Source organism: Haliaeetus albicilla, chromosome 18, assembly GCF_947461875.1.
Source record: "Haliaeetus albicilla chromosome 18, bHalAlb1.1, whole genome shotgun sequence".
Lineage (NCBI taxonomy): Eukaryota > Metazoa > Chordata > Aves > Accipitriformes > Accipitridae > Haliaeetus > Haliaeetus albicilla.
The window spans coordinates 26,095,781-26,123,662 of NC_091500.1; the positions used below are offsets into that span (position 1 = coordinate 26,095,781).

At 39.5% G+C, this 27,882-nt stretch overlaps 2 protein-coding genes across 2 annotated transcripts in view; one reads left to right on the forward strand and one right to left on the reverse strand.

Annotated features, from left to right (window-relative positions):
- LOC104317661 (glutathione S-transferase 3) overlaps window positions 1-27,882 on the reverse strand; it is a 113,708-nt gene that overhangs the window by 40,329 nt on the left and 45,497 nt on the right. The window lies entirely within an intron of this gene.
- Window positions 272-24,515, forward strand: FBXO9 (F-box protein 9). The gene is made up of 13 exons (XM_069805952.1): window positions 272-521; window positions 5,072-5,149; window positions 6,119-6,277; window positions 6,717-6,774; window positions 11,719-11,818; window positions 14,610-14,740; window positions 17,612-17,726; window positions 18,422-18,540; window positions 18,828-18,918; window positions 19,934-20,029; window positions 20,795-20,888; window positions 21,639-21,793; window positions 23,121-24,515. Exons 1-13 carry the CDS (start codon window positions 519-521, stop codon window positions 23,227-23,229), a joined length of 1,308 nt encoding a protein of 435 aa, XP_069662053.1. The 5' UTR covers window positions 272-518; the 3' UTR covers window positions 23,230-24,515.

The following is a 27,882-nucleotide window of genomic DNA, read 5'->3' on the forward strand; positions in this document are numbered from 1 at the left end:
GCGCCGGGGCCGCCCGCCGGGATCGCCGCCCGGGGTGGGGGGGAACGACTACATTTCCCGGCATCCTCTGCTCCGCCGCCGGGCGGGACCGGCCTGGGAAAGCGCCGCTTGCCAGCCGGCGCGGCCGCGGCCCGCGGGGGCGTCGGCCGGGGACTACATCTCCCAGCAGGCAGCGCGCCGCGTCGCTCCAGGCGGGAGAGCCGCGGCGGGGCTGCGGTGCGCGCTGGGACGGGTAGTCCGCGCGGCCGGCGCCCGCGCCTCAGAGCGGCCCGCGCGTCAGGCGGCGCTCTGACCTTGCGGGTTTGTCTGGTCGCGTGTCTCCGCTGCTCCCGGTCCGCCTGCCCCTCACTCGCCGGGAAGATGGCTGCCGTACGCAGGGCCCGCAGTTACTCCCGCTGCGTGGTGCGCTTCTCCGACCGAGAACTCTGCTAATTTCCCCCCGCGGGGAGGACACACGGACCGAGCGGGGGGGGGCAGAGACCCCCGGGACGGGACAGCGCCGCCCGAGCGTTGGCAGCATGGTGAGCGGCCCCGGGCCGGCCGTGCCCTGCTCCCCGTTTGCAGCGCGGCCTGGGGCGGGGAGGGGGGGGGTGGCGAGGCACCGGTCGCCCCGCGGGGAGGCGGTGGCGGTTCGGCCTCCGCGGCAGGTGCGGGCGGAGCGGGGGGACGGGACGGGACCGGGCGGTGGCAGCGGCAAGGGGTGCGTGTGCCCGGGGGCGGGAGGAGCGGCCCCCCCGAGCCGTGCCGCTGCCCGGCAGCCCTGCCCTGTGTGCCTGTGGCCGGGCAGCGAGGGAGGTGTGCCGTGATCCTGGCCGCGATCCCACCCGGGTAGCTGCGCCGCAAGGAGGCACGGCCCCGCCTTCCGCAGAGGGTTTTGGGCTGAGGAGGGGGCTGCTTGATTCAGGACCGATCTAGCTCTCCGTAGAGCCACCTGGACAAATCACTGTGTCCTTACAGATGCGTGTGCCCTACCTTTCTCCTTCTTCGCTCAAAAAACAGATGGCATAAAGTCAGTTGGTAATTTAAACGGCTCCGTGGGCCGGGCACGCTACTTATTTCAGTTTGTGATTTAAGGTATCAGAACTACTGTTTGGTTCACTATTGCTTTTCTGACTGCATCTCAACATGGATTCAAGTATCCATGATGAGATCCTGATCGTTCAAAGTTAAACCATTTGTTATCATTCAGGAGCTCTTAAGATGCCTTACCACCGTGATTAAAACTCTCATTTTTGAACACAGTGTTGCTTCTACCACATTGACAGAAAAATGGACCGACTTCCTCATTTACTTAGAAAACCAAGAAGAACATTAGCTGTCGGTCACTGGGTCGCTATGTCGTGCTTGCTTCTCCTTTAGTTCTGTACAGTTCACACATAGCCCTGTTCCACTGGTGACAGTCAACTTTGAGCTGTTTCTGATCTTGGTTTTATTTTGCTGAAACAAAGATCTGAACTATTAAAGGACTTGACATTACAGTTAGTTTAGTAAGTGATTGTTGTGCCTGAGGAAATCCACGTGCAATTATGGATTGCAAAACAATTTAAGCTGTGCAAATAAACTAGTTTTGCATTTGGCAAATAATTTCTAAAGCTTTGCAAACAAATCAGAAATCTACTCAGCTGACTGTTTTTTTACAGGTTGCAGTCTAATTCAGATGTCTACTGTTGACATGCTGACCTTTTAGTGGCTTGACTGGCTAGCACTTTTCTCATGCAAAATTATTTGAGCTGATCGGTACACACTAAGGATGTCTCATGTTCAAGCAGGATAAAGTCACTGTTCCGTGTGACAGCTGGCTTGTAGCAGGAGGAAGACCAGCAGCGTGATGGTGAACAGGCTAGATTTATCCACTAAGTAGCGATTAAAGTACAATGTTCTGTGAGCTTCAGAAACTATAACTACAATTTAAGTATTGTCAGAGTGGGGGCAAGGACCCAATTTTTACAAGTTACAACCTGCTTTAGGTGTGCTCTCATGAGCTGTCTGCTGGTGAACATTCTCATTTGTTCTAGCAAAACCGTAGGGTTTCAGCAGATCAAAAAATAGCGGAAAGGCTGTTAATAGAGATTGGTTTTCCAGTCCAGTCCACTATGCAGTAGCAATGTGAATGAATTGCTTTACGGGTAAATTCAGAGGGATAGTCACTTATGATGCCACTGCTGCCAGAAGATAAACCTTTGATATGAGAGACTCGACACATGCACTCAGGATAGAGGAGTTAATGATGGAAGTCAAAACTTTGGTTTTGTTGTGGTTTAACCCCAGCCAGCAACTAAGCACCACACAGCCGCTCACTCACTTCCTCCCCACCCAGGGGAATGGGGGAGAGAATCAGGAAGAAAAGTATTAATGGAACAGAAAGGAAGGAAATAATAATGATAATAATAACAGTAATAAAATGACAATAATAATAATGAAAGAATTGGAATACACAAAACAAGTGATGCACAGTGCAATTGCTCACCACTTGCTGACTGATGGCAAGTTTGTTCCCAAGCAGCGATCCCCCCAGGCCAATTCCCCCCAGTTTATATACTGGGCATGACATCACATGGTATGGAATATCCCTTTGGTTAGTTGGGGTCAGCTGCCCTGGCTGTGTCCCCTCCCAACTCCTTGTGCCCCTCCAGCCTTCTTGCTGGCTGGGCATGAGAAGCTGAAAAATCCTTGATTCAGTCTAAACACTACTTAGGAACAACTGAAAACATCAGTGTGTTATCAACAGTCTTCTCATACTGAATCCAAGACATAACACTGTACTAGAAAGAAAATTAACTCTATCCCAGCTGAAACCAGGACAGTTGTAGTCAACTTCATGATGTTTTTTGACAGCTTTTAGGCTGTGGACTAGGTCTTCATAGTATGGTTTATTTTTTGTTTGGACTGAGAGCACATTTAAGTTATAAAGAACATTGAATGACATTTTGGAAGCAGTTGGTCCAGGACCGTGACTGACTGTGATTAAGAAATGAAGGAGAAGTAGGGCAGTTGAACAGAGACGAGGGGAGGAAAATCAAGACTCTTGAACAGATTACTGAAACAAAAAGTTTTTGCACATGAGGTAAACTTCAGCCAGCTTCATGACCTTCTAAATAATTTTAACTCTTACTCTTAAATTAGTTTATCTACAGACTTCATGAGTTAAAGGTTTTAATGGGCGTGCCTTTATGCACAAGAAGATAGTGTGTTGATTTAGTTTAGAAATTACTGGTTTCTGCATTTTGCAGATAAAAACAGGCTTATTCTGCCCAGACCGAGAGCTGACTAGACATAATTCAGCTGCAAACCAGAAGCCCTGTGCTCTGCACAGGCAGAGGTGGGCCTTATTTGTGTCAGCCCAGTGCCATAATAATGCACTTACAGACATCCATTTCAGTGCTAGCTCATTCCGAGGCTATCTCCATTTGGCCAGCATAGACGTAATCCCCAGATGCTAAAATAATGTGATATGACTGCTATAACTCATAGGATATTAACTGTCTGCAGTCAAATTCTGGAATCAAAACCCATGACATTTCTAAGTTATTTACTCCTTGCTCAGATTTAATGCTGTTAGCGCTTTGGAGCGTTCTGGCTTACCTGTTTTCTGCACCGAGAAATTAAAAATTCAGCCTTAAAATCAGAGTGTAGAACCAGATGCAGTATCTGCTTACTTTAACCAACTAACACTGTCTACACCATCAATTGTAAAAGGTAAATTGACTGAGACATCAGTGAAAACACATTTACAGATGACAAGCCAGCAAGTTTGTGGTCCTTTAGGGGACCTGTGGGGAACTGGAGATGAGTGCTAGAAGGTGCTTGTCGCCAAGACAAAGAGATTAAACATTGCCTTCCCATGAGGTTTGGCAGTATTCTGTAGTTTGATCTTGAACTTCCAGATGCTATAAAAATTTTACAAATTTTCTGAATACAAGAATGCTTTGATTTCTGCACTTCAATTGTGCAGGAGATAGAGATTTCTTTATGAGAACTTGGAAGAATCTCACTGACAGAATGTCACTTGAAGTCTTTGAGCAATATCTACAATAGGAAGGAGTGGGAAACAAAACTTCTATAAGTAGTTGTGGTAATCTTAATGCCAAGTTTACCTTCTTAGACTCTCTGTTTGCATTATGTACTTGCAGAACTACAGATGTGAATTTCAGCACAGAATGGTAGAAAAACTGGGATGCTTCAGCTGCAGGAAGAACTTCAAACAAATGTTTTAGTCTTTGGGTTTTTTTTTTCCTTACTGGCATCTTGCTGCTGTTGTCATTGTAGTGGCTTGTCACCGATGCTCAGAATTAGTTTTCCTTTGTTTTAGTATAGATTCTGTAAATCTCAGTATATTTCACAATGAGAATTTTTTTGTGTCTTTAAATTTTGTTCTTAAACTATCTGTCTAACTCCTATGTAGAGCCCTGTTAAGTTTAGTTAAAGGTCTTATTTAAGGTCTTACCTTGTTCAAGTTGTCTCCCAGCAGTGCTGTAAATTAAACCAACCGTCAAGCTCTCATGCTAGCTTTTTATTTTCTTTTACAATACTTTTCTTGTTTAGTTTCACATGTAGTTTTTGAGATTGCCCATATTGTCCCATAATTTTCATAAAGTATCTGTTGTTACTCAAAGCACTAGTCTTTTTGTGCTTTTGTATCTATTAAAAACCCCCAAACTATGGTTATCTTTACAGTGAGAAGATAGTGATTAAATTTTAACTTCTTATATGAAGCACACTACTGTTTAATACTGAAGCTTTGGTTCTATGCTTTGACTGAGACACTGAGTGTATTTATTCAGGTATTATAGCAGTGTACTGATGCATGTAAGCCTTCAAGTGATACATAACTAATCTATGTTGGATTGAAAACCCAACTTCATTGGGTTAATAGGGAAGTTCAAACAATACCAGTAATTTTAAGATTAATTTTTATCATCAGTTAAGATTGATCTGTGGGGTAGGTGGGTAGGATGGGGAAAAAAGGAGTATGCTTAAAATTTTTTTAATACATATCCAAGACAATTGTGCTTTGTGAATGTGCTGTAGGGACTTATGCAGATTCTAATCATGTCTGACTGCTCTCTACTAGGCAGAAGCTGAAGAAGATTGTCACTCTGATTTGGTAAGAACCGATGACAATGAAAGAGCCGGTGACGCAAATCTTCAGGTATGTCTCTCATGCTAGTGTTTTTTTTACAAACATAGTACTGCTGCACTTATTACTTATGCTCATTTAATTACCACACATTTGTTGATCTGACAAATGCTTAATCTGTCTGCCCCTCCAAATGTGAAATAGATAGATTTGGCATTGTGTTCAGGTGTCAAATTCAGTCTTCAGTTATCTGTGTAGATGAAAAGAAAGTTTGTGCAGATTTGGAATTTCTTTAAAGAACTGTAGGAATCGGACAGCAGTTTCTGTATGGATCAAATTCCAGTTTAAGTTGTCACTCTCTTACAGAAAAGTTAATAAAAGCAGTCTTAATAGAAAAGTGTGTTTGTTCTCTTACAACACTAGATTTCTATGAGGTTGCTCCCCAGAAGTCATGGTGATTGCAAGAGGCATGTAAAGTGTAACTTCAAAGATACTGAAAAAAAATGCGTGGCAAGAATTATGACTTGCCTTGTTTCACAGAAAGGAGTGTAAGGTCTTATTTGTATACTATATAAATGACAGCTGTGATTGTCATAAAGCTTAGTATGCTTGTTTACAAAAAAATAGGTTTTCTAAATTTTGATTTCAAGAGCTAATTGACTTCTTGCTTAAGGTAACTCTGCATAAACAAGAACAAACATCGTGTCTAGAAATAATACTTTTCTACAGAGTCTTAGATCATAACCATAGTACTAACAACCACTTCTTGAAACATCAGTTTTTCTTCTGAGGTGAACAGTCCAGGTAAAAGCACTTATGTTATTCAATGAGATTGAAAAAGTACTTCCGCACTTTTTAAAAAAAAATTACTGTAAAACAATAGCTAATTCTCTGTGTCTAAACTCACTGAAACCATTTAAGACTTGGAAGTGTAAAGCATAATTTTGAAATTCTGTTTTGTGTTTGTACTTTATAATTTCTCCTCAGAAGATATACTGTCTGAATATGTGATACTAAATCAGAATTAATCGGATTTTTTAGGCAGAGCTCCAGATGTTCAGAGCTCAGTGGATGTTTGAGCTTGCCCCGGGTATGAGTTCTAGTGGGTTGGAACCTCTGCCATGCAGAGCATCTTCAAGAGGACCTGGAGTAAAGTCTGTAGATGCCAGAGGAAAACAGGAGATAGCAAAAGAGGAAAAGGTACAAAAAATAGATGTATATTTTGGGGATTTTTTTGTGTATGTTAGTATTGCAGTATAACTATCCTAAAAGCTAATGCTGAATTAAATCTAGAGAAACAACAGAGGTGATTAACCCGTTGTCTCCATGCTGATGTCTTTCTATAATCCTACACTGATTTTTCTAGTTTTAATGCTTGGCTTTGTGTTACCTTCCTAGTCTGCTTTCTGAAAGACTGTAGGTAAGGGGCGAGCAGCAGGAACCTGCATAGTTTGTTGATTGGGAATTTCAGTTATGGTTTGTAGCACACGAATATGTCTTCTCACTCTATTTATGGAATTATTTTATTCATCTCCTTCATAGGGTACAGTAGGTAAGATGAAAAATAATTCTAAGTCAAGTAACAATGTGCTTGTATTTGTCAAAAATTTAAGAAGTGTCTGTGTAATTTATCATGCAGGCAAAAGAACTTTTCCTGAAGGCAGTGGAAGAAGAACAAAATGGGGCCCTTTACGAAGGTAATATGGGAGTCTAGAATGAACACCTTTATTGCAGACGACTCTAACACTCTGATTTATGTGCAAAGTTGCATGATGCCAGTGAACTTAAACTGCAGGCTAATAGTAATTTGAGAGCTCAGTTATTCGGATAAGCAGACAAACTTGCTATAAAAGGAACCATCATATCACAGTTGTAAGGTTGAGGTGAAGCTAAGGTGAGATCGAGGAAGGAATTTCTACCTCTCAGACAAAACGACAGTATTTTGGAATCTAGCAATTTAATGAAGCACTGGATTGCATCTTCATAGAGCATGCTTCTTTATAGGGCTTTTGTAACATGAAGTAAGCATAGTAATTAATCAAGGCAATATACTGTATTTCCTGTGCTCACAGTTTTCTTCATTCCACTTTGAACAAAACTACTTAACCCATGGAATGTTTTGGGTTTGAGTTTTTTTTGTTTGTTTGTTTTTGTTTTTTAATTTACACAGCATACTAAGATAGCTTCTTTAAGAATTCCTGAAAGGAATGTTTAAATCTGGTAGTCTTATTTTATGAGGTTTGCCATAAATATTTAAGATGCTTAGCTTGCTTGGCCTCTTGCTATCAGCACTAGTAAAAATGGAAATTCAAAGTTTTCTTCCTCATATTTAGTTATCAGAATATATAGAGTAAGAAGCCTGTCCTGACTTCAAGTCCTGTATATCAGTAGTGGAGATACCAGTGTTCTATTTCTTTTATGAAAAAAAAAAAAAGAACACAGAACGTATGTGCCATCCTGCTCATCCACTAGAGGTTTTGGCCACCTTGGTTAAAGTGCAGGTGCAAAATAATGTCAAGATAGGCAAAACTGAGAGTACTCTGGAAGCCACCTGTTGAATACAAAATTTCCTCTCCACCATGGGAGATTTCCTTCCCTTGCAAGGGATTTCTGGTTGTTGTTCCAGATCTCAAATGAACTGAGAGAAATATGGGTCCCCAGTAGGTAATAAAATTAGTTGGTTCGATTTCTTATTTATTACATGTTTTTATGGGGCAAAATTAACTTTAGGCTAATGTATTTTGTGTATTTGATGTAGAATTAAATACACAGTAAAAAAAGATGTCAGAACTAAATCTGATATGTAATCTACTGTCACGACCCAGGCTGGACAGACCAGGGAGTCCTGTTGAGTTCAGAATTCCCATGGGCTAAATTAAGGTGAAATGACACCAAACGATCAGTTAAACATTTTATTTATGGCAGAAGCAGCCTGAACTTGGAAGGTGTAACAGTAGGCGGCGGGGTTTCTCTCAACAGGAATTGGCATGAGACTACTTCCGTAAACCATAACCACATATATATCAATTCAGGGAAGAAAATAAGGAGAGCCCTCCTGTTGGGTCAGGAGGTTGAGAGCAGACCCCCTTGCTTTCTAGGCTCCTTCTCAGAGAGGAGCCTGGGGGCGGCTGGATCCACTGCTAGTCCCAAACGTGTCAGCGGTTTGTGTCTTAAAGGGGTGAGGTGTAGGGATTATAGAAAAGGAGGGAGAAAGAAAGTGAGACAGAGAGAGAAAGAGGAAAAGAGAAAGATTTCAGTGGCCTTGGGTTCAGTGTTGGTCCCGCCAGCCTAAGGGTTCAGTCCCAGAGGGCACGCACACGTGGGCCTTCAGGTTGTGTCCTTTTATCATCTCCTTGCCCCTCCTTCGGGCTGGCACTCGAACTTATTGGGCTAATTAGGTGTCATGCACAGTTTGTGTTTTCAGAAACTTCGGGAAATGGATCGGTGGGCTTGGGGCCGTTTGGGGTGTAACTGCCCCTTCCCTGCAGATGTGACCATTGTTTGATCTTTGGCCATGCATGGTGAGCTGCCCTGCTCAGCGTTATCAGAACTGGGAACTGCCCGTCCTCCCTGTCCTGTTGCTGATGTCCTGTGCTGATCTGTGCTGATCTGTGCTGATCGGCTTCTTTTCACCTGTGGTTCCTTGCTATGCAGGGTTCGTTGTTATGTAGAGTTCATCGTTATGCAGAACTTGCCTCAGCACAATGTTTGAGACATAAACTCTTTCAGTCTCTCACATCTACCATTTAGGAAATCATGCAGTAGATTGCAAAGGTTCTTTCATACCAACAGTTTCCAAGTAAATAAAAAAAAAACATGCGAGGAAAGCAGTCTACTTAAACATTGTGTATATAAAATGAAAGCTATAGCTTCATCTGCTTGAGTGTACGCCTTGTATGTTAAACACAGCAGCAGAGTAGTTAGATGTAACAGAGGTGCATTCACAAAGGTGTTTTAGGCATCTGGATTGCATGAATATGCATCCATTATTTCTCGGTTGAATTTGATTTGAGACGTAAAGAAGCTAAGCTGTTTCTACACATAGATCTGTATGAGACCTTAGAGACAAGGTCCTACACCAGACACAGATATATTACTGACCACATGTTGGGACATCTGTTTTCAGGCCACACTTTTATCTGCTGACGTGGTCTAGGTCACCAGAATCCAAGTGGCATTTCAGCCTGCTGCTGAAATTTGCTGATACCTGACATTGTGAGACAGTTATGTGCAGCAGCTTGTTCATGTTTAAGTACAGTACAGACCTTGCTGCAAGATCAAATGCTAAAGTTGAGACCGATCTCTGTTTAGCTGGCTGCTGGTCTTCCTCATCCTCACCAGCTAAAGGATACTACTTGTCAGTCACCAGCCCTGACATGAACTCAAGGAAGTAGGAACGCTTACTTGCCCCAAACTTAGGCTTCTCAGACTCATTAGTGTGTCAAATTCTGAGCTCCACGCTCACTGATGTTTCTTTTATTTTGGGTTTTGTTTTTAAGGGTCCAAACTGAGGGAGAGTTGCCCTCTGATCTTGGTATCACCATGTGGGAATACAGAGAGACATATAAATACATATATGATCTTAATATCAGTATTAAAACAGACTGAATGTACATACAATGAATCTACTTAAATTAAGAAGGATCTGCAGAGTTAACTCAGAAGGACATTCTGCGGCTTAAATAACAGTTTGTTCGCACAGGGTGATTTTCCTGGACCTATTTCTCTGCTTAGTGCTTGTTTAACACTTTGGACTGTTAAAGGCAGATGTACTTTGTGTGCTAGAAGAAACCTGATCTGTCAGTTTTTCCTTCATGCCCCGTAGTCTTGTGCTTGCTACATAGCTTTTTGAAAAGGCTGCTTTCCTCTAGACAGGTTCCTCACCCTCAGTGTTTTGAGTGGCTTATTTCTGTGCCTTCTGTAGTTTCCAGGGTTTTGCCACCATAAAATTTACTTGTTATGTGTCTGTTGTTGAAGTTTTAAAACTACAACAATACATTTTGTTGATCTTTCTCACCTTTATAATGTTGTTTATGTCTGAATGACAATACTATATGGAGGATTTAAGGTACCTGCATCATCTTTCAAATTCTTTTTCATGTTCCTCAGGGTTACTTATGAGTATAATGCCTAAAATCTTTACAGCTTGTTGAGAAAGCTTTGTAAGAGCAAACAAATGTAAGGGCAACAAATGAAATCAGGACTTTGAAATGTTTGAATGTAAAATTTTGTACTCCATAATTGAATTTGTAGCAGTTAAGGTAAATCTGTAAAAGCTGAAACACATCTGAGAGAACTCTTTATTCTGAAAGAGTACATGGAGTTTTTAGTTTTGACAACAGTGCTTAATGTGCCTCTCTTCTTTAAGTATTGAACTTAAACCTAATCAGTTGTATTGGGTTTCCATGGCAAGGTTTTGGTAGCAGGGGACCTACAGGGCTGGCTTCTGTGAGAAGCTACTAGAAGCTTCCCCCATGTCCAATAGAGCCAATACCAGCCAGCTCCAAGACGGACCCACCACTGGCCAAGCCCATCAGTGATGGTGGTAGTGCCTCTGGGAGAACATATTTAAGAAGGGAAAAAAAAGTTGCTGGGGCACAGAAACTGTAGCTGGAGAGACAAGTGGGAACATGTAAGAGGAACAACCCTGCAGACACCAAGGTCGGTGAAGAAGGAGGGGGAGGAGATGCTCCAGGCGCCGGAGCAGAGATTCCCCTGCAGCCCGTGGGGAAGACCATGGTGAGGCAGGCTGTCCCCCTGCAGCCCAGGGAGGTCCACGGGGGAGCAGATATCCACCTGCAGCCCATGGAGGACCCCACGCCGGAGCAGGTGGATGCCCGAAGGAGGCTGTGACCCCGTGGGAAGCCCGTGCTGGAGCAGGCTCCTGGCAGGACCTGTGGCCCCGTGGAGAGAGGAGCCCACGCTGGAGCAGTCTGTGCCTGAAGGACTGCAGCCTGTGGAGGGGACCCACGCTGGAGCAGTTTCTGAAGAACTGCAGCCCGTGGGAAGGACCCACATTGGAGAAGTTCGTGGAGGACTGTCTCCTGTGGGAGGGACCCCACAGTGGAGCAGGGGACGAGTGAGGAGTCCTCCCCCTGAGGAGCAAGGAGCGGCAGAGACAACATGTGATGAACTGACCCCAACCCCCATTCCCCGTCCCCCTGCGCCACTGGAGGGAGGAGGTGGAGAAAATCGGGAGTGGAGCTGAGCCCAGGAAGGAGGGAGGGGTGGGGGGAGGGTGTTTTTAAGATTTGGTTTTATTTCTCATTACCCTACTCTGGTTTGATTGGCAATAAATTAAGTTAGTTTTTGCCTAGTCAAGTCTTTTTGCCCGTGTTTTGCCGGTGACAGTAATTGGTTGAGCGATCTCTCCCTGTCCTTATCTCGACCCACAAGCCTTTTGTTATATTTTCTCTCCCCTGTCCAGTTGAGGAGGGGGATTGATAGAGGGGCTGCATGGTGCTTAGTTGCTGGCTGGGCTTAAACCACAACATCAGTTTAGACTAAATAAGATTTATTAGATGAAGGCATTTTACACCTTTTTAGTTCTTTAGCTGAAGCCATCTCTCTGAAAAAAATCTTTGCTTTGATAAGCTAGTATAAGCATCAGACATATTTAAACATTAAACCTTTATTTTCAGCCATCAAGTTTTATCGCCTAGCCATGCAGCTTGTACCTGACATAGAGTTTAAGATCACCTATACACGGTCCCCAGATGGTGATGGAGTTGGAAAGAGGTGGTAAGTGTGAAAATTTACTAATTAAGTGCATAGGAGTACTGAAACCTGAAATTTTGTTTCTAAAGCATATGAATGCTCTACTGTGATATGCAGTTGTAAGTCTCTTAACATTTGGAAAACTTGTCTACTTTCATCTGAATAGACTGCTTCATAGAAAGTTTACAGATGCATTAGTCCAAGGAGGACTTTTCTATACCGTAGTTCAAAGAAGGTAGCAGGCTTGCTTGGAGCTTGTTAAATTCAAGTGGAAGGATGTTACTTGAAAAAAAGAAAAAAGCATCAGTCACTTTATTACTTTTGATTTCTGATTTTCAGATTTATAAGTTATACATTTAGGATCATCTACAAAATTGTAGATGGCAAAAAGATCGATTATTAAAAGCTTTGTACCATGGAATATGCTTCTTAATTAAGCAAGGGAATATACTACTGTTCTTATGCTGACTAACACAGCCAAATGGGAGCATTTCCAGTAAGTAGAGCAGTACATTTAGAAGCTCATAGATTGTAGACTGAGTAGTCTAGTCTTCCATCATTAAAAGCATCAGAATACCCCTAGCCTCAACACACTAGATATGTAGTGGGTTAAGATGGCCTAATTTGAGGCCAAGATTTATGTTTGAGGACAGGATTCAGGCTAGGGCCAAAACCTCTGTCATAGCTCAGATAGCATAGTGAAGACAAGCTTATGAAACAGCTTCCCAATTCACTGCTTACTAGTAGCAGCCATAGATGCTGCTGATAGTTACAAGAAATCAAGAGTTCTAAAACTGAGAATAAAAGAGTAAAGTACAGCCATGTCCCCGTAGTATTACTAGCTGAGTCTTTTTGCCCCAGGGCAATATAGCTTCAGTGCAGTAGTTGACTCAATATAAAAGAGAGTAAAATGAGATAAGTGCTTTATTTACATCCATTACTTCAGTTTCTGAACGCATTGCTAGCATGAAATCTTTGCTGTGTATTTGTGCCCTAGGAAAAATACTGGGTGATCAAATACAGTCACGTAAAAATCTTGGTTTTCTTAGGATTATTTTCTCATTTTAGCATCATTTTGTCTACTCCCTTCTTAAGTCTCACTGACACCAATTTGGATGGGAGCGTTGATCTGCTTGAGGGTAGGAAGGCTCTATAGAGGGATCTGGACAGGCTGGATCAATGCGCCAAGGCCAATTGTGCGGGGTTCAACAAGGCCAAGTGCCGGGTCCTGCACTTGGGTCACAACAACCCCATGGAGCGCTACAGGCTTGGGAAGAGTGGCTGGAAAGCTGTCTGGCAGAAGAAGACCTGGGGGTGCCTCAGGTTGTGCCAGGGGAATTTCAGATTGGATATTAGGAAAAATTGCTTAATCGAAAGGGTTGTCAAGCATTGGAACAGGCTACCCAGGGAAGTGGTCGAGTCACCATCCCTGGGGGTATTTAAAAGACGTGTAGATGTGGCATTTAAGAACACGGTTTAGTGGTGGACTTGGCAGTGTTAGGTTTACGGTTGGACTCAATGATCTTAAAGGTCTTTTCCAACCTAAATGATTCTTTCATTCTATGAATTTTCATTCAGTTTTGTAAATGTTGCTGTACTGTCCCCAGCATTACATGACAGTGAGGGGAAACCAGCCAGTACTCTTAATTGTTGTTTAAAAGCAGTATTTGCAGAGGTATGTTCTTTCAAGAGATTCTAGTTGTGGTATTTTTGCTTTCTGAATTACTGTTGTAGGTGTTTCATACAGTCTTGGTGAAAAAAACACAAATTACACAATTACATTTGAAAAAACAATTTACAGCGTGGCCCGTAGGTACTGGGACTGGCCACGATATTAATCAAAATAAAGGAAGGTATGTTCAGTGCAACATCTTACTATAGTCTTAGTTATGACTGGCCCAAACATAATTGTCTTCTCTATAATACTTTAAAACCCATTGGTAGGTCTGCTAGCTGCTCGTTTATATTCTCAGCTCATTCTGTTAAGCATGTTTAGAGTAAAATTGAATAATATTAAAAGAAGATCTCTTAGCTAGCTTGTATACTAAGTCAGGGGAAAGAAAGTGTTTTGTGATGAAATCAGGAAGAGTTCTGTAGATTGTGGTTACTTGGTGCAAGGAAATATGCACCTATTAAAGGATCATATTATGACATACAACTTAAATTTAGATTTTTTTTGAATGTGGTAATGTTTTTTTATCACTTGGTAATCCTTCAAGTTTACTGACAAGTAGCAAGCATATTGTTTCTGTTCTGCTATCTTGTTCTTGCTCCTGAAATTTTTTATGTCTGTTTATTTACGGAATTGGTGAAAAGTAGTTTTCCTAAAGGAAAGTTTTCCTTCACTGAATAACACAAGAGTAAAAAAAAAAAATATCCTTAGTTGTTTTCAGAAGCTTACATTGTGACAAGGATTAGAAAAAACTTTCTGTCAGTGATAATTTATTTCCTGCATATGGCTTATCTTAGACAAAGTAAAAGATGAGATTTGTCTTTTCATGGGGTCAGGCAATTCTTCAGTGACTTCACTGAAAACAGTGAACAGTGAACTCTCAAATCCAAAAAGAAACTGGAATTGGAATTAAATGAAAAAAAAAGAAAAAGTTGCTACTGTCAGATGGATTCCAGCAAAATCTAAATGAACTTGATAAGATTGCAGTAGTTGTTTTATCGTATGATGAAATGAGATTGCTTTAAAAACGTATAGGAGACAACTATATTGAATGAGGGTAAGACAGTGGATTGATGCCAAGATAAGGACATCTGTTGGTAAGTTTTGTCCAATATCACAGTGTTGGCATTCCCCCTTTTGTAGTGTTGAGGACAACAAAGAGGATGACAAAATGGCTGATCTCCTGTCCGATTTCCAGCAGCAGTTAACTCTTCAGGAATCTTCAGTCAAACTTTGTCAGCCTGAGGTTGATGTCAGCCAGACCCATATCTCAGGTATGAGTTAAGATACACTGTAAGAGTTCAGAGGTAGAATTTATAGAGATGTTTCACTCTATTAAAACATTTGTCACCTTCATTCTAAAGCCACCTTTAAAGAAATGCACACAGTATCTCTTTATTTAGTTAGATGTGAAGGAAAAAAGATCATCAACTAGCTAAACAGATCTTTTTCTCATACATGAGTTTGCCTTTATCTCACAAGCTTTTCCATGTAGTAGTACTACTAAGTAGAATTTTTCAGGATCAAAGTCATACTTAAAAGTAGGAACTTCCAGGAGCGGACTTGCTGAAGTAAGTGTATTCCAGTTTTCCTTCCAGTTAATGTTTGAAAAAGTGAAACGTGTATTTTTTTTGTTTTGGTTTGCAAATATTTGTTACAATTCTTAAGTGTGAATAAGAGACAATTGTTCTGTGAAGAATATGCATCTTTGCATGTCCTGTTTTTATCTGATTCTGCATCAGATTTTTACAACAAATATGTCTTCAGGTTCAGCAAGACTATATAACATGGGTAGAAAGGCTTTTGAAGGTTAATGATTTTCAGTGATTCAGTTCTAGGACAGTTATCCTGAGACTTCCTTATGAGATCTGAATTGTAGAGAGTGTATATAAGCTATGAACTCCCTTAAAATCAGATGCCTCTAAAACATGCGTGTTTTGCATCCCAAATTATCAGTTGCTCTTGGAAATCTTGGCCTGATCGCCTCTGTTCTACTCAAGGAAGGAAAATAAAGTAAATGTAGCAAGCTGTTCAAGTCAAAACATAAAGAAAACAGGATTTTTTTGTTTGTTGTTTTTTTTTTTTTTAAACAACTGTGGCATTGTACACTTCGGAAAGCATCTTTTTTTGCCAGTAAAGTCAAGGTGTTGTAGACGTTACTATAAAGTGATCTCAGCAGATGTGTCTTTTGAGCAGCAATCTTAGTCTCTTTATGGTTTTATTTTCTGCCTTCTGGCTAGTCCTGTGTTACAGTATCTTGTTTACCAACTGTTTTATAGCAGAATGAAAACTGTTAAAATCATGTCTGCTTCAGAAGTTAGTTGGCTGGAAAGGATCCCTCTCGGTCATCACAGTAGAACAGTAGTCGCAGACCTCAGCAGCTGAAGGAGAACTCAAACAATGTGAAGCAATGGATTTGGCTGAACTGATTTCCTGTGTTCCATTTTACATTTTATTGACATTCATAATCTTAGAATACTGGTTAACCCTTAGTACAGGATAGGATCAGACCTATGCTGTGTAACTGAGGTACTGAATATATTTACTTCCCCTCCCTAGTATATGAGCAATTTCATAGTAGTTTTTTTTTCTTCTTTTACACAAGTAAAGCTTAAGACCACGATAGCAATCTCCACCAGAAATACTATATTTTTCCTACCGGGTGTGCCCAGTATCTGAAGCAAAGTGTTTTAACAATCCCTAGTTTACTAGAAACTTAGAAACATGGTTGATAAGATAGATAACCAAAGGCTTTGGCTGACTGGTGACTATCAGAATGGAAGATATATACCTGTTAGCACTAGTAAGAGATTTTTAAGCCTTTATATCTCCCATTCTCCAAGGCACTAAGAGTTCACATACTGAAGAGCTCACAATTTGCCAGAGACTGTTTTGTACCTTGTAGCAATAATATGCACAACTTTTGTTTATACTGGAACATTAATGGTTGCAAATACAGGCAATATAGCAAATTTATGACTTCTCAACAATAAAACATAGAATTAAGTCAGATTCATGAAACAGGATGTGTGTTTAATGAATACAGAAACTGGTGCCCAATGAGGTGTATGTACTTTTTATCGTGCTAGTATTCTGAAAGGTGAAACTTAAGTTTCATCATATTTTATAGCAAAAACAGTTTCGTTGGATTTGTGGAGTGCAGCAATGCAGTTTTTTTGAGAAGCATGTTTTTTCACTAAAAATCAGAGTTCTGTTAAAATGCGGTCTCTACCACAGTATTTAGAGCTAGTTACTGTTTAATGTACCTTTGCACTGCTCAGCTCTTTCCTCCATTTGATCTCAAAGCAGTTACACTGATTAAAACCATCAAGTCTTCATTGCCTGCCGTGATACGGTTTGAGCCATAGGCTCTGGAAAGCAGCAGTAGTTGAAAATAAATGAAGTGTAATTCCTGATGGTATAAGATTAGTATACAAGATTATACCCAACTGAAACAACAGAGAAAACTTAGGGAGGCAGAAAGTTACTAGAAAGAATTCTGGCTTAATTTTGCAGGGCTTTATCACTGACTTTTAATGCTAGGAAAATTATCATACAATCTTGTGGTGCTTTGATGAGGATTCTGTCATAATCTTGTATTACATTAGAAAAAGTCTTCCAACACAACAATGCTGTGTGATACCATTTTCAATCATTGGACCTGTACCACAAAATATAGAGTGATATCATATCAATTTCATAGTGGATAGGTTGTTCTTAGCACCTCCTATGCAATACTGACCCTGACCTGAGCTTATTTAGCTTGTCATGCAAAAGCAGTATGCTTTGAGGTAATGTTACACACTAGGTCAGTTTCAAGAAAATACTGCTTCATAGGCACTGTGGATATGCGATGTGCATGTGGAATTTTTGGTGTAACACCTTACAGTTGTGGATATTTGTAGTCTAAAACTACGCTTTGTCCTATCATCATAATGCACTTTCAGCTCTTGATTTTTATTCTTTTGTTATGTGACTTTTTTAATTAAAGATAATTTTTTTGTTACCTGATGTTTGGCTACAATGTGAAAAAGTAGGATTTTTTTATGGAAAGTCAGAACTTTACTAATGGTCAAACCTGGAATTACAGGTAACCTATTGATTTACAGGTTACCATCTAACAAAGATTTCTTTTCTCTTTGCAGTGTTGCCTATGGAAGTACTAATGTACATTTTCCGATGGGTGGTTTCAAGTGACTTGGACCTAAGATCATTAGAGCAATTATCTCTTGTTTGTCGAGGATTTTACATCTGCGCCAGGTATTGTAGATGTTATTTAGAGTGAAGCTTCTCTCTGCTCTAAAGAATCAAAAAGAGCTTTTTTACGCTCCAGCATATGTAAACAGTATGTAGAGGTGGATAATAAATCCATAGAGCAAAATTGCCTGTGTTGGAAAGGTGGGTTTGGTGGGGGTTTTTTTGCTTTTAGGCTGCTAAATCGTACATGTAGGACTATGTCCTGCTTTTTCTTCCCACAGCAATTTTCATGTTATGCTCCTCGCAGTGCTAATCAGCTTTTGAATACACCACTAAATGGTATGTTAGGTAGATGACTTCTCTGTAATAAAAAATGTTGCTGAAAGTCTTACTTGCCCTACCTTCTTTGAAAGTCACAAGTTTCAAGGTCTCCAAAACAATGTCTGTTGTGTTGTCATCCTCGTATGGCCACACAGAGAAGTACCAGGCTGCTGCAATGTTGTTGGTCTGTACTTGGCTGAAAATGGCATTGTGTTCTTGAATTTCACTGGGAGGAAGAAGTGGCTTTCAAATGCTCCAGGCTTAAGTAAATTAGTCAATGATTTTAAATTATGAGCTGTTGTTGAGCTGTTGTTGTTCAAGAAAGTTTCTTTCAGTTGCATCCAAACTCAATAACGGAGTTTGTTACTTTGATACATAAAAGCTAAACAAGGTTTGCAGGAAAGTTATGGGATTTGTTTTTTTCTCATTTTCACTAGAGATCCTGAAATCTGGCATCAAGTCTGTTTGAAAATATGGGGCAGGAGCTGCAATAAACTTGTTCCATATGCTTCTTGGAGGGAAATGTTTTTGGAAAGGCCTCGCGTTCGATTTGATGGTAAAGTGTATTTTGGAAATAGTTTTGGGTTTTTTTACTGCATGTAACCATGACAGAAGCCAGCAGGTGGGTTTGATGTTTATAACGTTGTTTATAACAATCTGAATTTGTTTGGACTTTTAATCTGTAGAGTATCTGTAAAGAGAAGGGAAGGGTGCAAGGGGTGAAAATAAAAACTTTAATGTATTTAAGTAACAAAAGTAAACTCAAAAGTTTTAGATTACTGGTTTTTTAATCTTAAATATTTTATGTATTTAATTTTTTGTTCATATATTCCTTTCCTGTAGGTGTATATATCAGCAAGACAAAATACATACGTCAAGGAGAACAATCTCTTGATGGTTTCTATAGAGCGTGGCACCAAGTGGAATATTACAGGTAGAACTGTAGTACAATGAGTGAGTGAAATGTTTCTCTCTCCTAAATTCTTTAAATCCAGCCTTTGATATCACAAACATTAATCATTCTGTAAAACTCAGTGAAACTACTACAGTGTGTAAAGCTATGTATATTTTTTGAGAATAGGTGTTAAGAAATAGGATTTATTATAATTACAGGTGGGCTTAGATACACATTTCATCCTCAGTTACACCATTTCATGTGGATGAAACTTAAACAGTAACAACAGTAATACTTGTCCACAGATTTCTTTTCCCAAATCACTTTTGCTTTACATTTCTGATAGAATAATTGCTTTCAGCAAAGGGCAAACAAGTGATTATACAAGAATTGTCTTTTAACTTATTTGTAACCAATTGTAAATAATAAAGAGGCTGGGCTTTCTCAACTTGCTGTAAATACCTTGCCATTTGTTTCCTCAGCCTGTTTTTCTGCTGTTCCTCATCTTGCTGTTCGCAGCATTTATTGTTCTATTCTGTTGTCCCTTCTGAGGCTGGAAACTGTTACTAGAAATCATTGAATCTCATAGCTCTTTCTATAGTCTCACAAACATCAGCACAGTATCTGAGTACTATAAAAATTGATCAGATCCCAGAACCTGAACACATCCATATGACATTGTCCATTCTGTACTGATACTGTAATTAAGATTTTTGTTGCATTTGTCTCAATCGATGCTGGGAATGGAGAAACTTACTTGAGGTCAGTTTTGATTCCACGGTAACCTTCTTGCTTTGATTAGAGGTGGCAAAACTCCTGCTCTCTTTCATAACTCTTCATAACTTGATCTTTTAATCTTCAAAACTTTTGATTTCTAATCTTTTTTTTCTGTTATATCATGTGTGAAGAAATGTGTTTTCAAATCCTATTACCTATCAAGTTCTATATCCTTCTGGGAAACATCCTGTGATTTAAAAAAAAACACCAACAAAAACCACACAACAGAAAAAGGTTATGTTTTCTAGGTTTGTATTGTGTAATTATATTTTTGCAGGTATTTGAGATTCTTTCCAGATGGTCAAGTTATGATGCTAACAACTCCTGAAGATCCTCAATCTATAGTTCCTCGCTTACGGACTAAAAATACAAGGTTGTTGAAATGAAATATTTGGCTTTACAGTTTTCATCTTGGTTTTACCTGCCAATTTCTATTTACTTTTGTCTCGTATTCTATATCCTGGCTTAGCAAAATGAGTAAAATTACAATGTTATTTATATTGTGTTATAGATGTTTATAGTTCTCTTCTGAGAACTTCAAAAAATTTTGGTCTTTATGCAAAGATATCTTTCATTTTAAGGTCCTGATATTGTAATTAGATCTCCTTTGCGGGTTATGTGATTTTAAACTTATAAAGGAAGTTGATGGAAGAATACATGCTATTAGCTTGGTGGGTTTAGAATCCTTTTAAAGATACTATTTTGTTACTGACTGCCTTCTCACACTTCCTTGACTGTTTGAAGGAAAGTGAAGATTTTGGTGGGATGTGACTGAATTATTGCTTGATTTCTTCTTGGTGTTTGTACAGACTTGTTAAAAAAATAGAAAATGATTTGTGACTTCAGAACAGGTGTAAGCTGTTCACCAGAAGTCTGAAAGTATTTAGCAGTAGGCTAGGTAGGACTGAGTAACTTATGTTTACTGCCCTGTCTGGGAAACTTAAAAGCAGCCTTCCAAAATGTTTTCATCATTCTGTATCATCAGTTAGCCTGGTACTTTACTAAATGGAAATAAATAAATGGTTTCCTTGGTTATGATAAGCAGTCAGTCTTCTTTTCATTGCTGATAAGTACATCAGTCTTTTGAGACAGAGAATATTTTTATGTCCTTGACACTGTCCTCCTGTTAACCTTCCAGAACGGATGCAATCTTGCTTGGCCATTATCGCCTTTCCCAGGAAACAGACAATCAAACCAAAGTATTTGCTGTAATAATGAAGAAAAAGGAAGAGGTAGGTAGCAAAATAGAATAGAGGAAAAACAGTGTAAAGAGTGGGCTTTTTAATGTTTTTCCTCAGACTGAGTATTTTAAGGCACCTGAAGATTTGCATTACACCAGAGGATTAAAAAACTAATTTCATTTTTTAACTGGTTTAAAAATACAATATAAATAGGCATGATGATTTATCTTACCTTTTTTTCCCCAAATCTGTAATAATCTTTTTAAGACAGATAAATATCTGGTTCACATTTGAGCAACAGTTCTGCCCCTTAAGCTTAATTGCCATGTGTGGTGCTATTAGGTAGTTTGTTAACCTTGTTAACAAACAGAAGGGAAGGAAGAAGAGGTAATTTTCTGAGATTAGTTTTGACTGTGTGCAGTTATGTTCCACAGCATTAAATAGAACAAAATAAGCAGTATTCATTAATTGAACTCTGAAAGATTTGGTCAACTTACTTACATCACAAAATTTTCTGATTAACAAAGTGTCTGTCAAGTGAAACTTGTGAAGAGTTGGAAGTGTTACATTATTTTACAGTGAGTTTGCATAGTTTGGGTGGTGTCCTCCATGCTTATCTTACTTTCTGTGAAAACTTCTTCCATAATTAACATCTAAATTGATGTATTTTCAAGGAATACCAGTAGTTGCTTTTAAGTATGAGAGTTTAACAGTCTGTCATCACAGTTACCTAGGCCTCAGGATAAATAGTTACACAATGTGTTCTTTGTAGGTCATGAAACTTCTTTTCTCTTTGTACAGAAACCAATGGACTACCACAAGTACAGGTATTTCCTCCGTGTTCCTGCACAAGAAACAGATCACAGTTTTCATGTAGGACTACAGTTGTGCTCCAGTGGGCGCCAGAGGTTCAACAAACTTGTCTGGATACATCATTCTTGTCACATAACTTACAAGTAAGTAAATGGAGAATAAGATCAAAGAAGGATAGTTAACTATAGAAACACGAGTGACGTTAATTTGTCCAGTACTAAGTACAGAAGATGTAAAGACTGTGAGACTTATGAGGCCTTAACAAAATGTCCTGAAAACAGTAACTGGTCCTGATTTGATAGATTTTAATGAACTTTTACTTAAAGAAATCCCAAGATTTTAGTAACTATTTATAATGGTATGGGAGGTTTCCTAAGTAGTAGAACTGCAGTATTTTAGCCATTTAAAGGATTTATGCACGGTGTTTGAATGATTTCAGAACTGAATCGGAGTTGAATGACTTTGTGTGGTGCTAGTAAAGAGGTGTGGAAAACATATATTCATTAAGGTATATTTCTTTTCCGCTACGGATGTGCAAGCTAGAAATGTCTGCACCCATCATGTGAGAAATGTAATGCTTACAAACTATATAAGCCAGCAGTGCAAAATACAGGCATGCGACCAGCTGTTCTGACTACTAACCAAGCAAGAGCCATGGCCACTGTTCTTGCACCTGACACTCTAAATTACTGGCAAGTTGGCTGTTCAGATGTTTGGTGTTGGCATATAAGCTGGATTTAGGCCTTGTCTTCCAGTCATCTTAATCTCTATATTCAGTGTTTTTATAGGGACATAGCTCAGCTATTGAGCTGTAAGTATATAAAATAGGAAGTAAACTACTGGTGGTTGGGAGTATAGGTAACTTCCATAAACAGAAAAATCACTTTTATAAAAACTATTTTCATACCCAATTTATGAAGAAGTGGCAGTATCACAGACATTCTTTTCAGCATGAAGTTTCGGTACTGCTCAGGTTCTGCTCTACCTCTCAGTATGGTGGTATCCTTTTGAAACTAGAATAAAAATAAGTATAAAACACAGCTAGGAGAACATATGCATTTTGTTACTGATGTTCAGAAATACTTGGGTTTCTTCTTTTTAACATTTTGTAAACAAGTTTTTGCTGTCACTCTGTGTTCTGAATTCAGGGTTCTAAGTGAAACAAATGAAAGGGGATTTCTTACTTCAATATTGATACGGTGACTTGAGTGACATCCTGTGCTGTTACAAGTCTTGGAGCTAAGAAGAAGAATGAAAGGGGAAAGTGTTTCTTTGATATTAAAACAGAATTGTATTCTATGTAGTGTGACTCAGCCAACATTCAGATGCCTTCAGAACGAGGCAGTATGAAAGATGCTTATATTCCGGCTGTAGTTTGGTGCGCACACTGTACTGTGGGATGTGACTGCATTATTGAGGGACTTAAACAGCAACTTGTGTCTAATTTTACTTTTACGATACTCTCTGCAGATCAACTGGTGAGACAGCTGTTACTACTTTCGACATTGACAAAATGTACACCCCTTTGTTCTTTGCACGAGTGAAGAGTTTCACTGCATTTTCAGAAAAGCCGCTCTAAGAAACACCTTTTCCTCCCACAACTCTTGCATGAATAAAAGGTTGTAGCTAATGAGCACTTAAGTTATAAATGTGTACATATTTGGAACATCTTAAAATTCTGGGGAATTTTTTGAAGGCAGTATGTTTATTTGATTATGAATGGCTGGGGTTTTGTTTTGAGATCAAGCTTATGAGTATTAAACACCTTTGTGACGAGAATTTGATAACAAAGTTTTGTTGTTTGTTTTGTTTGGTTGGTTTTTTTAAACAGATTTTATAAATCAGTCTGCTTAAAATGTGAGTCTTCATCTGCCTGGACACTGGTTTGTCCAAAAGGAATTGTTATAGGAAAGTCTCACTGTCCGTGGGACAGTGTGTGGTCTCTGGTGAAGGCTTGAAATGTGAAGGGGAGAAAGTTGTCTTTTATCTGTTAAACTGTGTGACTTAAAAGAACTTCAAATAAATGTTTTCTTTAAATTAAACTTACTTTGTTTGCCTTTAAGATCTGGCATTTTGTCAATATCAACCTTAAGAGAAAACAATCGAGGGCAAGCAAGCATGAATATAAAATTTAACCGCAGAGGTACATCCCCACCAATACAGTGATGTCAGTTGATCATAAATGTAATTTGACTTTGATAGACGTTCAGTAGAGCCTTCCTTCTCGACAGGATGGGCATGAAGGGGAGAGGGGTATGGGCAGCGAGTTGTTCTCCTGTACCGTAGGATGAGTTTGCGGGGTACGTGGCTCTGCTTGGGAAGTGTCACAGTGCAGTGGTGAAATGCTGGTGCGTACTGCTTGTGCATTGGCCAGGTCTGAATGCACAGGTAAGCAGGGCTCACTTGGACATGATTGTAATGTGTTATAACCCTTCATCTAACCTTGCTACAGATGCTGTAAACTCTTTGAGCATTTGTTGTAATAAGATAAATTTTGAGGCTGCTGTAGATGTTCAGGTGCTGTGTACTGCTAATCATCAAGTGTACCTTGAGGTTTGGTGCAGGTACTGTACACTGCTTCTCCTGCATATATCGCTTGGGGGTGTAGTGCAGACACTGTATTGCCGCTTATTATATATGTATCTTGGATTCTGAAAGAACTGAAGCTTTTTAGTGTAGTTTTTTAAAGCCATTTTGCGTATTTTACCTTTTAACATCTTGTTTCAAAATACTGACCTGGACTTGAGGAGTAAAATGTGAAAGCTGTGGAAAGTACTATACTTGTTCCATAATTTATAAAGTGTATCTTTGCAAGGAGCTACATGATTAAAAATACATCAATAAATCATGATTTTGAACATGCAATCCCTTGCAATTTCTTATTTTGCCAAGAAATCATTATTTTCATACAGCTAAAGATTATTAGTTAGGAGTTACCATGCATAAACTACATGCTAGGCAAGATTGACAGGTAGAATTAACATCTTAATGACTTTTTATTTTACTACTTACAGGTTGTCTGAGAAAAGTAGAGAAGTTTTCAGGTACATGAGTTCTGAATAAGGATGGGTATATTGGAAACTTTGTGCTTTTTCTAGCTTGTCTAATGAGACTCTGCCTGCAGCCTTTCATTGGCCTATGTCCTTAGGCTGGAGTTGCACTATAACTTCATACAACAGAACGTTTAATAAGGAGTGTATTGTGTTCTCATTGCTGAAGGGAAAAATGATTGCTTAGAATATCAGCTTCATGTTTTGCAATATTGCCAAGTTTGTAAACAGGGAAGGATGTCAGTTACCTACACTTTTGTTGAGGGTGAAAGATAAAGATCTGATTCTGCCTGCTGAGAAATGTCAAAAGCTTTTGTCACAAGAATCGGAAGATGATTTGTTTAGGTATAGTTTTGTCCAGTAACCAAGTTGGATGTAATAGAAGAGCCTTTCAATTCAAAGCTCTTTTCATACCAAGACTCACCTGCTTCTGAGCTTTTGTTTTTTCTTGTCTTGGCCATGTGTTTGAAATACACTCTGGATGTAAAGGAAAAGCTAGTTAAAGTCCTGTTATAAATTGAGATGTTGATTCAACAGAAGTCTCAGGCAATGATTATTTTAAGATTGTAAGAAATATTCCTTCACCAAGAAAATCATGTGAGCCTTCTCTCTCAGACTGAGCTGTGATTAATATGCTTGTTCCTCTGCATTTAGCGATATAAGAAAGTTGAGCTAGTTTTGTCTATTGAAATGGTTTATCAGCAGATACTGTCTTAATGTGCATCTATTAAAATAGTACTTGTTTCAGCAAAGAAATGGGTGACTAGTTGCTCTTCCTTCATTCTGTCTGGTGATTTTCAATAGTCCAAGGCTTTAATTGCTAGAGGCTCTGTGTTCTTATAATTTAGTTTTATAGCCCTTTTATTTACCATATAAAGACATTAGTTGGTATAACTAGTTTACTGCTGGGAAATTATCCTTTACTAATTATGTAAGTAACTTGAATTAAAAAATAAGGTATATACCTATGCAGTCCTTTTTCCCAAGATTTTATTGTATGAGTTGAGACAAGTTCTTTTAGAAAAATGGGAAGAGGGCTACAAGAGGTGACAGAAACATGGTTCTCAGAGCTGTAGATCTCTTATGCATTGGATTAAAGACAGGAGAGTGGACAGTTTTGTGGAGAGAAGATGCTCAGATCATCAAATGTTATGCCGATTTGACTCAGTCTGATTGGAGATAAGCACCAGTTAAACCTTTGTGTGTAATGCTGGGCTGTAGATGAGGGGAGGAAGTAGAGATGGTGTGATTCAGCGCTCTGAGCAAAGGACCAGCAGTAGACACTTTCCAACTGCTAAGTTCAGCTGCTGATTCAGTCAGTAATCGTGAGCCAAGCTGGTCAGAATTTCAAAAACACGTGGTGTTTACACAAGGTTTTTTGTTTAAAGAAAGAAAACAATAGAGTCCGTTTTGATTTTTTTAATCCAAGAAAATTCCCCTGGAATGCGTCTCAGTGTATTTGGAAACTTCTGTTGACGTTAAAATGGCTGAACTGTTGAGGTGCTTCTCCATTTTGTCTTTTCTACTGTCCAAGATGAGAAAAATATAAAAGCTGATATACATTTGCGAAACAGTTTGGATTTCAGAAATTAATGTTACATATGTTATTTAGTATCAATAGCACCTGTAAAGAAATCAAAGCCTTCCATTTGATAGTCAGTCTGGATTCAAGCTTTGTCCTTTATGCTAAGACTAGCAGCTTTCTTAGTAAAATGACTTGTATAATTTTTTGCTTAAAAGGAACAGTTAATGCTTTGCCTTACCTCTGTCTTGTCCAGAGTATAGTTCCTGAGTCCTTAAAATAATTCTTAAAACCACAAGTCCTAGATAATGTTGGCTGAATCAAAGGATTTGGAGGAGAAACTAGAGTCTGTTACTGAATGGAACTTCTTGGGATGTATAAAAGTGGCATTCTCTTTTAGCTAAAACCGCTTTCAGCTCTGGTAGCATAGCCCATCTGAAAGAGTCCAGATGCACCACGCTGACGTGTACCTATCATTCAAGGCAGTAAGAGGCAGGTGTTAAAATTACAGTATAGTGTGATTTTATGGAACACATATTCAGAGTATGAATAGAAAAAAACCCCATGAAACATGACTGCCTGTGAAGACAATATTCCTGCATCTTTTAGGATTGTCATCCTTCGTACCTTGGCAACTGCAGGTATTCTGACATCTTCTGAAGTTGTCTGTAGCACATTTATTAGTTTAACCTCAGAATGCTCTATGAGAAATAGCTGGATATAATGCAAAGCTAAGAAAAGTAAGACTAGTAAATCCTGCCAAATTAAATTACTCTTTAATGTGGAAAGCCAAGATGAGTAGACAGTTATTCCACACATTTTATTTCCGAATGAATGCATTTTCCCCTGAGAAGATATGTATAAGCACTGTGACCCCTACATGTTTCCATGCTAAATTTACAACTGAAGTAAATTTCTTTTCATTAATTCTACTTCATAATGGTAAGAAATTGCTAAAGTTGCTAAAACGGAAGTTCTGCCTGGTTGAGTTTGCAAACTTTTTTTTGCAAAGGAATTTGCTTGCTCGATCCGCCCCCCCCAAAGTAGCACTACCCCTGCAGGTTGTTGCAGCTTAGTAATAAACAAGAGCTTTGGGATGGGGCTTCCTGATGTGTTTACTGGTACCAGTGCACAGTGTTGCTGTTCTGCCGTTAGGTGGCATGCCACAGTTTGAAGTTTTCTTTTGTACTTAATAAACCGAGTGTATTTATTTTTCCCTACAGCTTATTTAAAGTTTGAGAACATTACAGGAAAAATAGAGAAAATGCAACAAGCAATAGTTTATCATTACACTTAGCCTGCCAAGCATTCAGCTCCTTAGGTTTCTGCACTAGTAAGATGTCCATGATAACACAACTGAATGGCAATAGACCAAAAGGCCAGTTCTTCAAAGGGATTTTAAGTATCTGAATCTCAGAGTGGAGCCTTCAGTCCTGAGTTTGCTTCCCAGACTCCAGGAGGCCGGCCTCCAAATGGGATCTGAAGCAGCCAATATGCGAAGCAGGAGCATCCTTATATGACGAAGGATGGTGTGCTGAAAGGAAGTGTGTCTTAACCACTGCCACTTGGAGAGCATATGTTCCCAAAGCAGTGGTCATCGTTTCAGTCCCTGCCCTGCTCTGAATGTTTCTGTTCAGAGTCCAGGTTTGCTAGGGCAAGG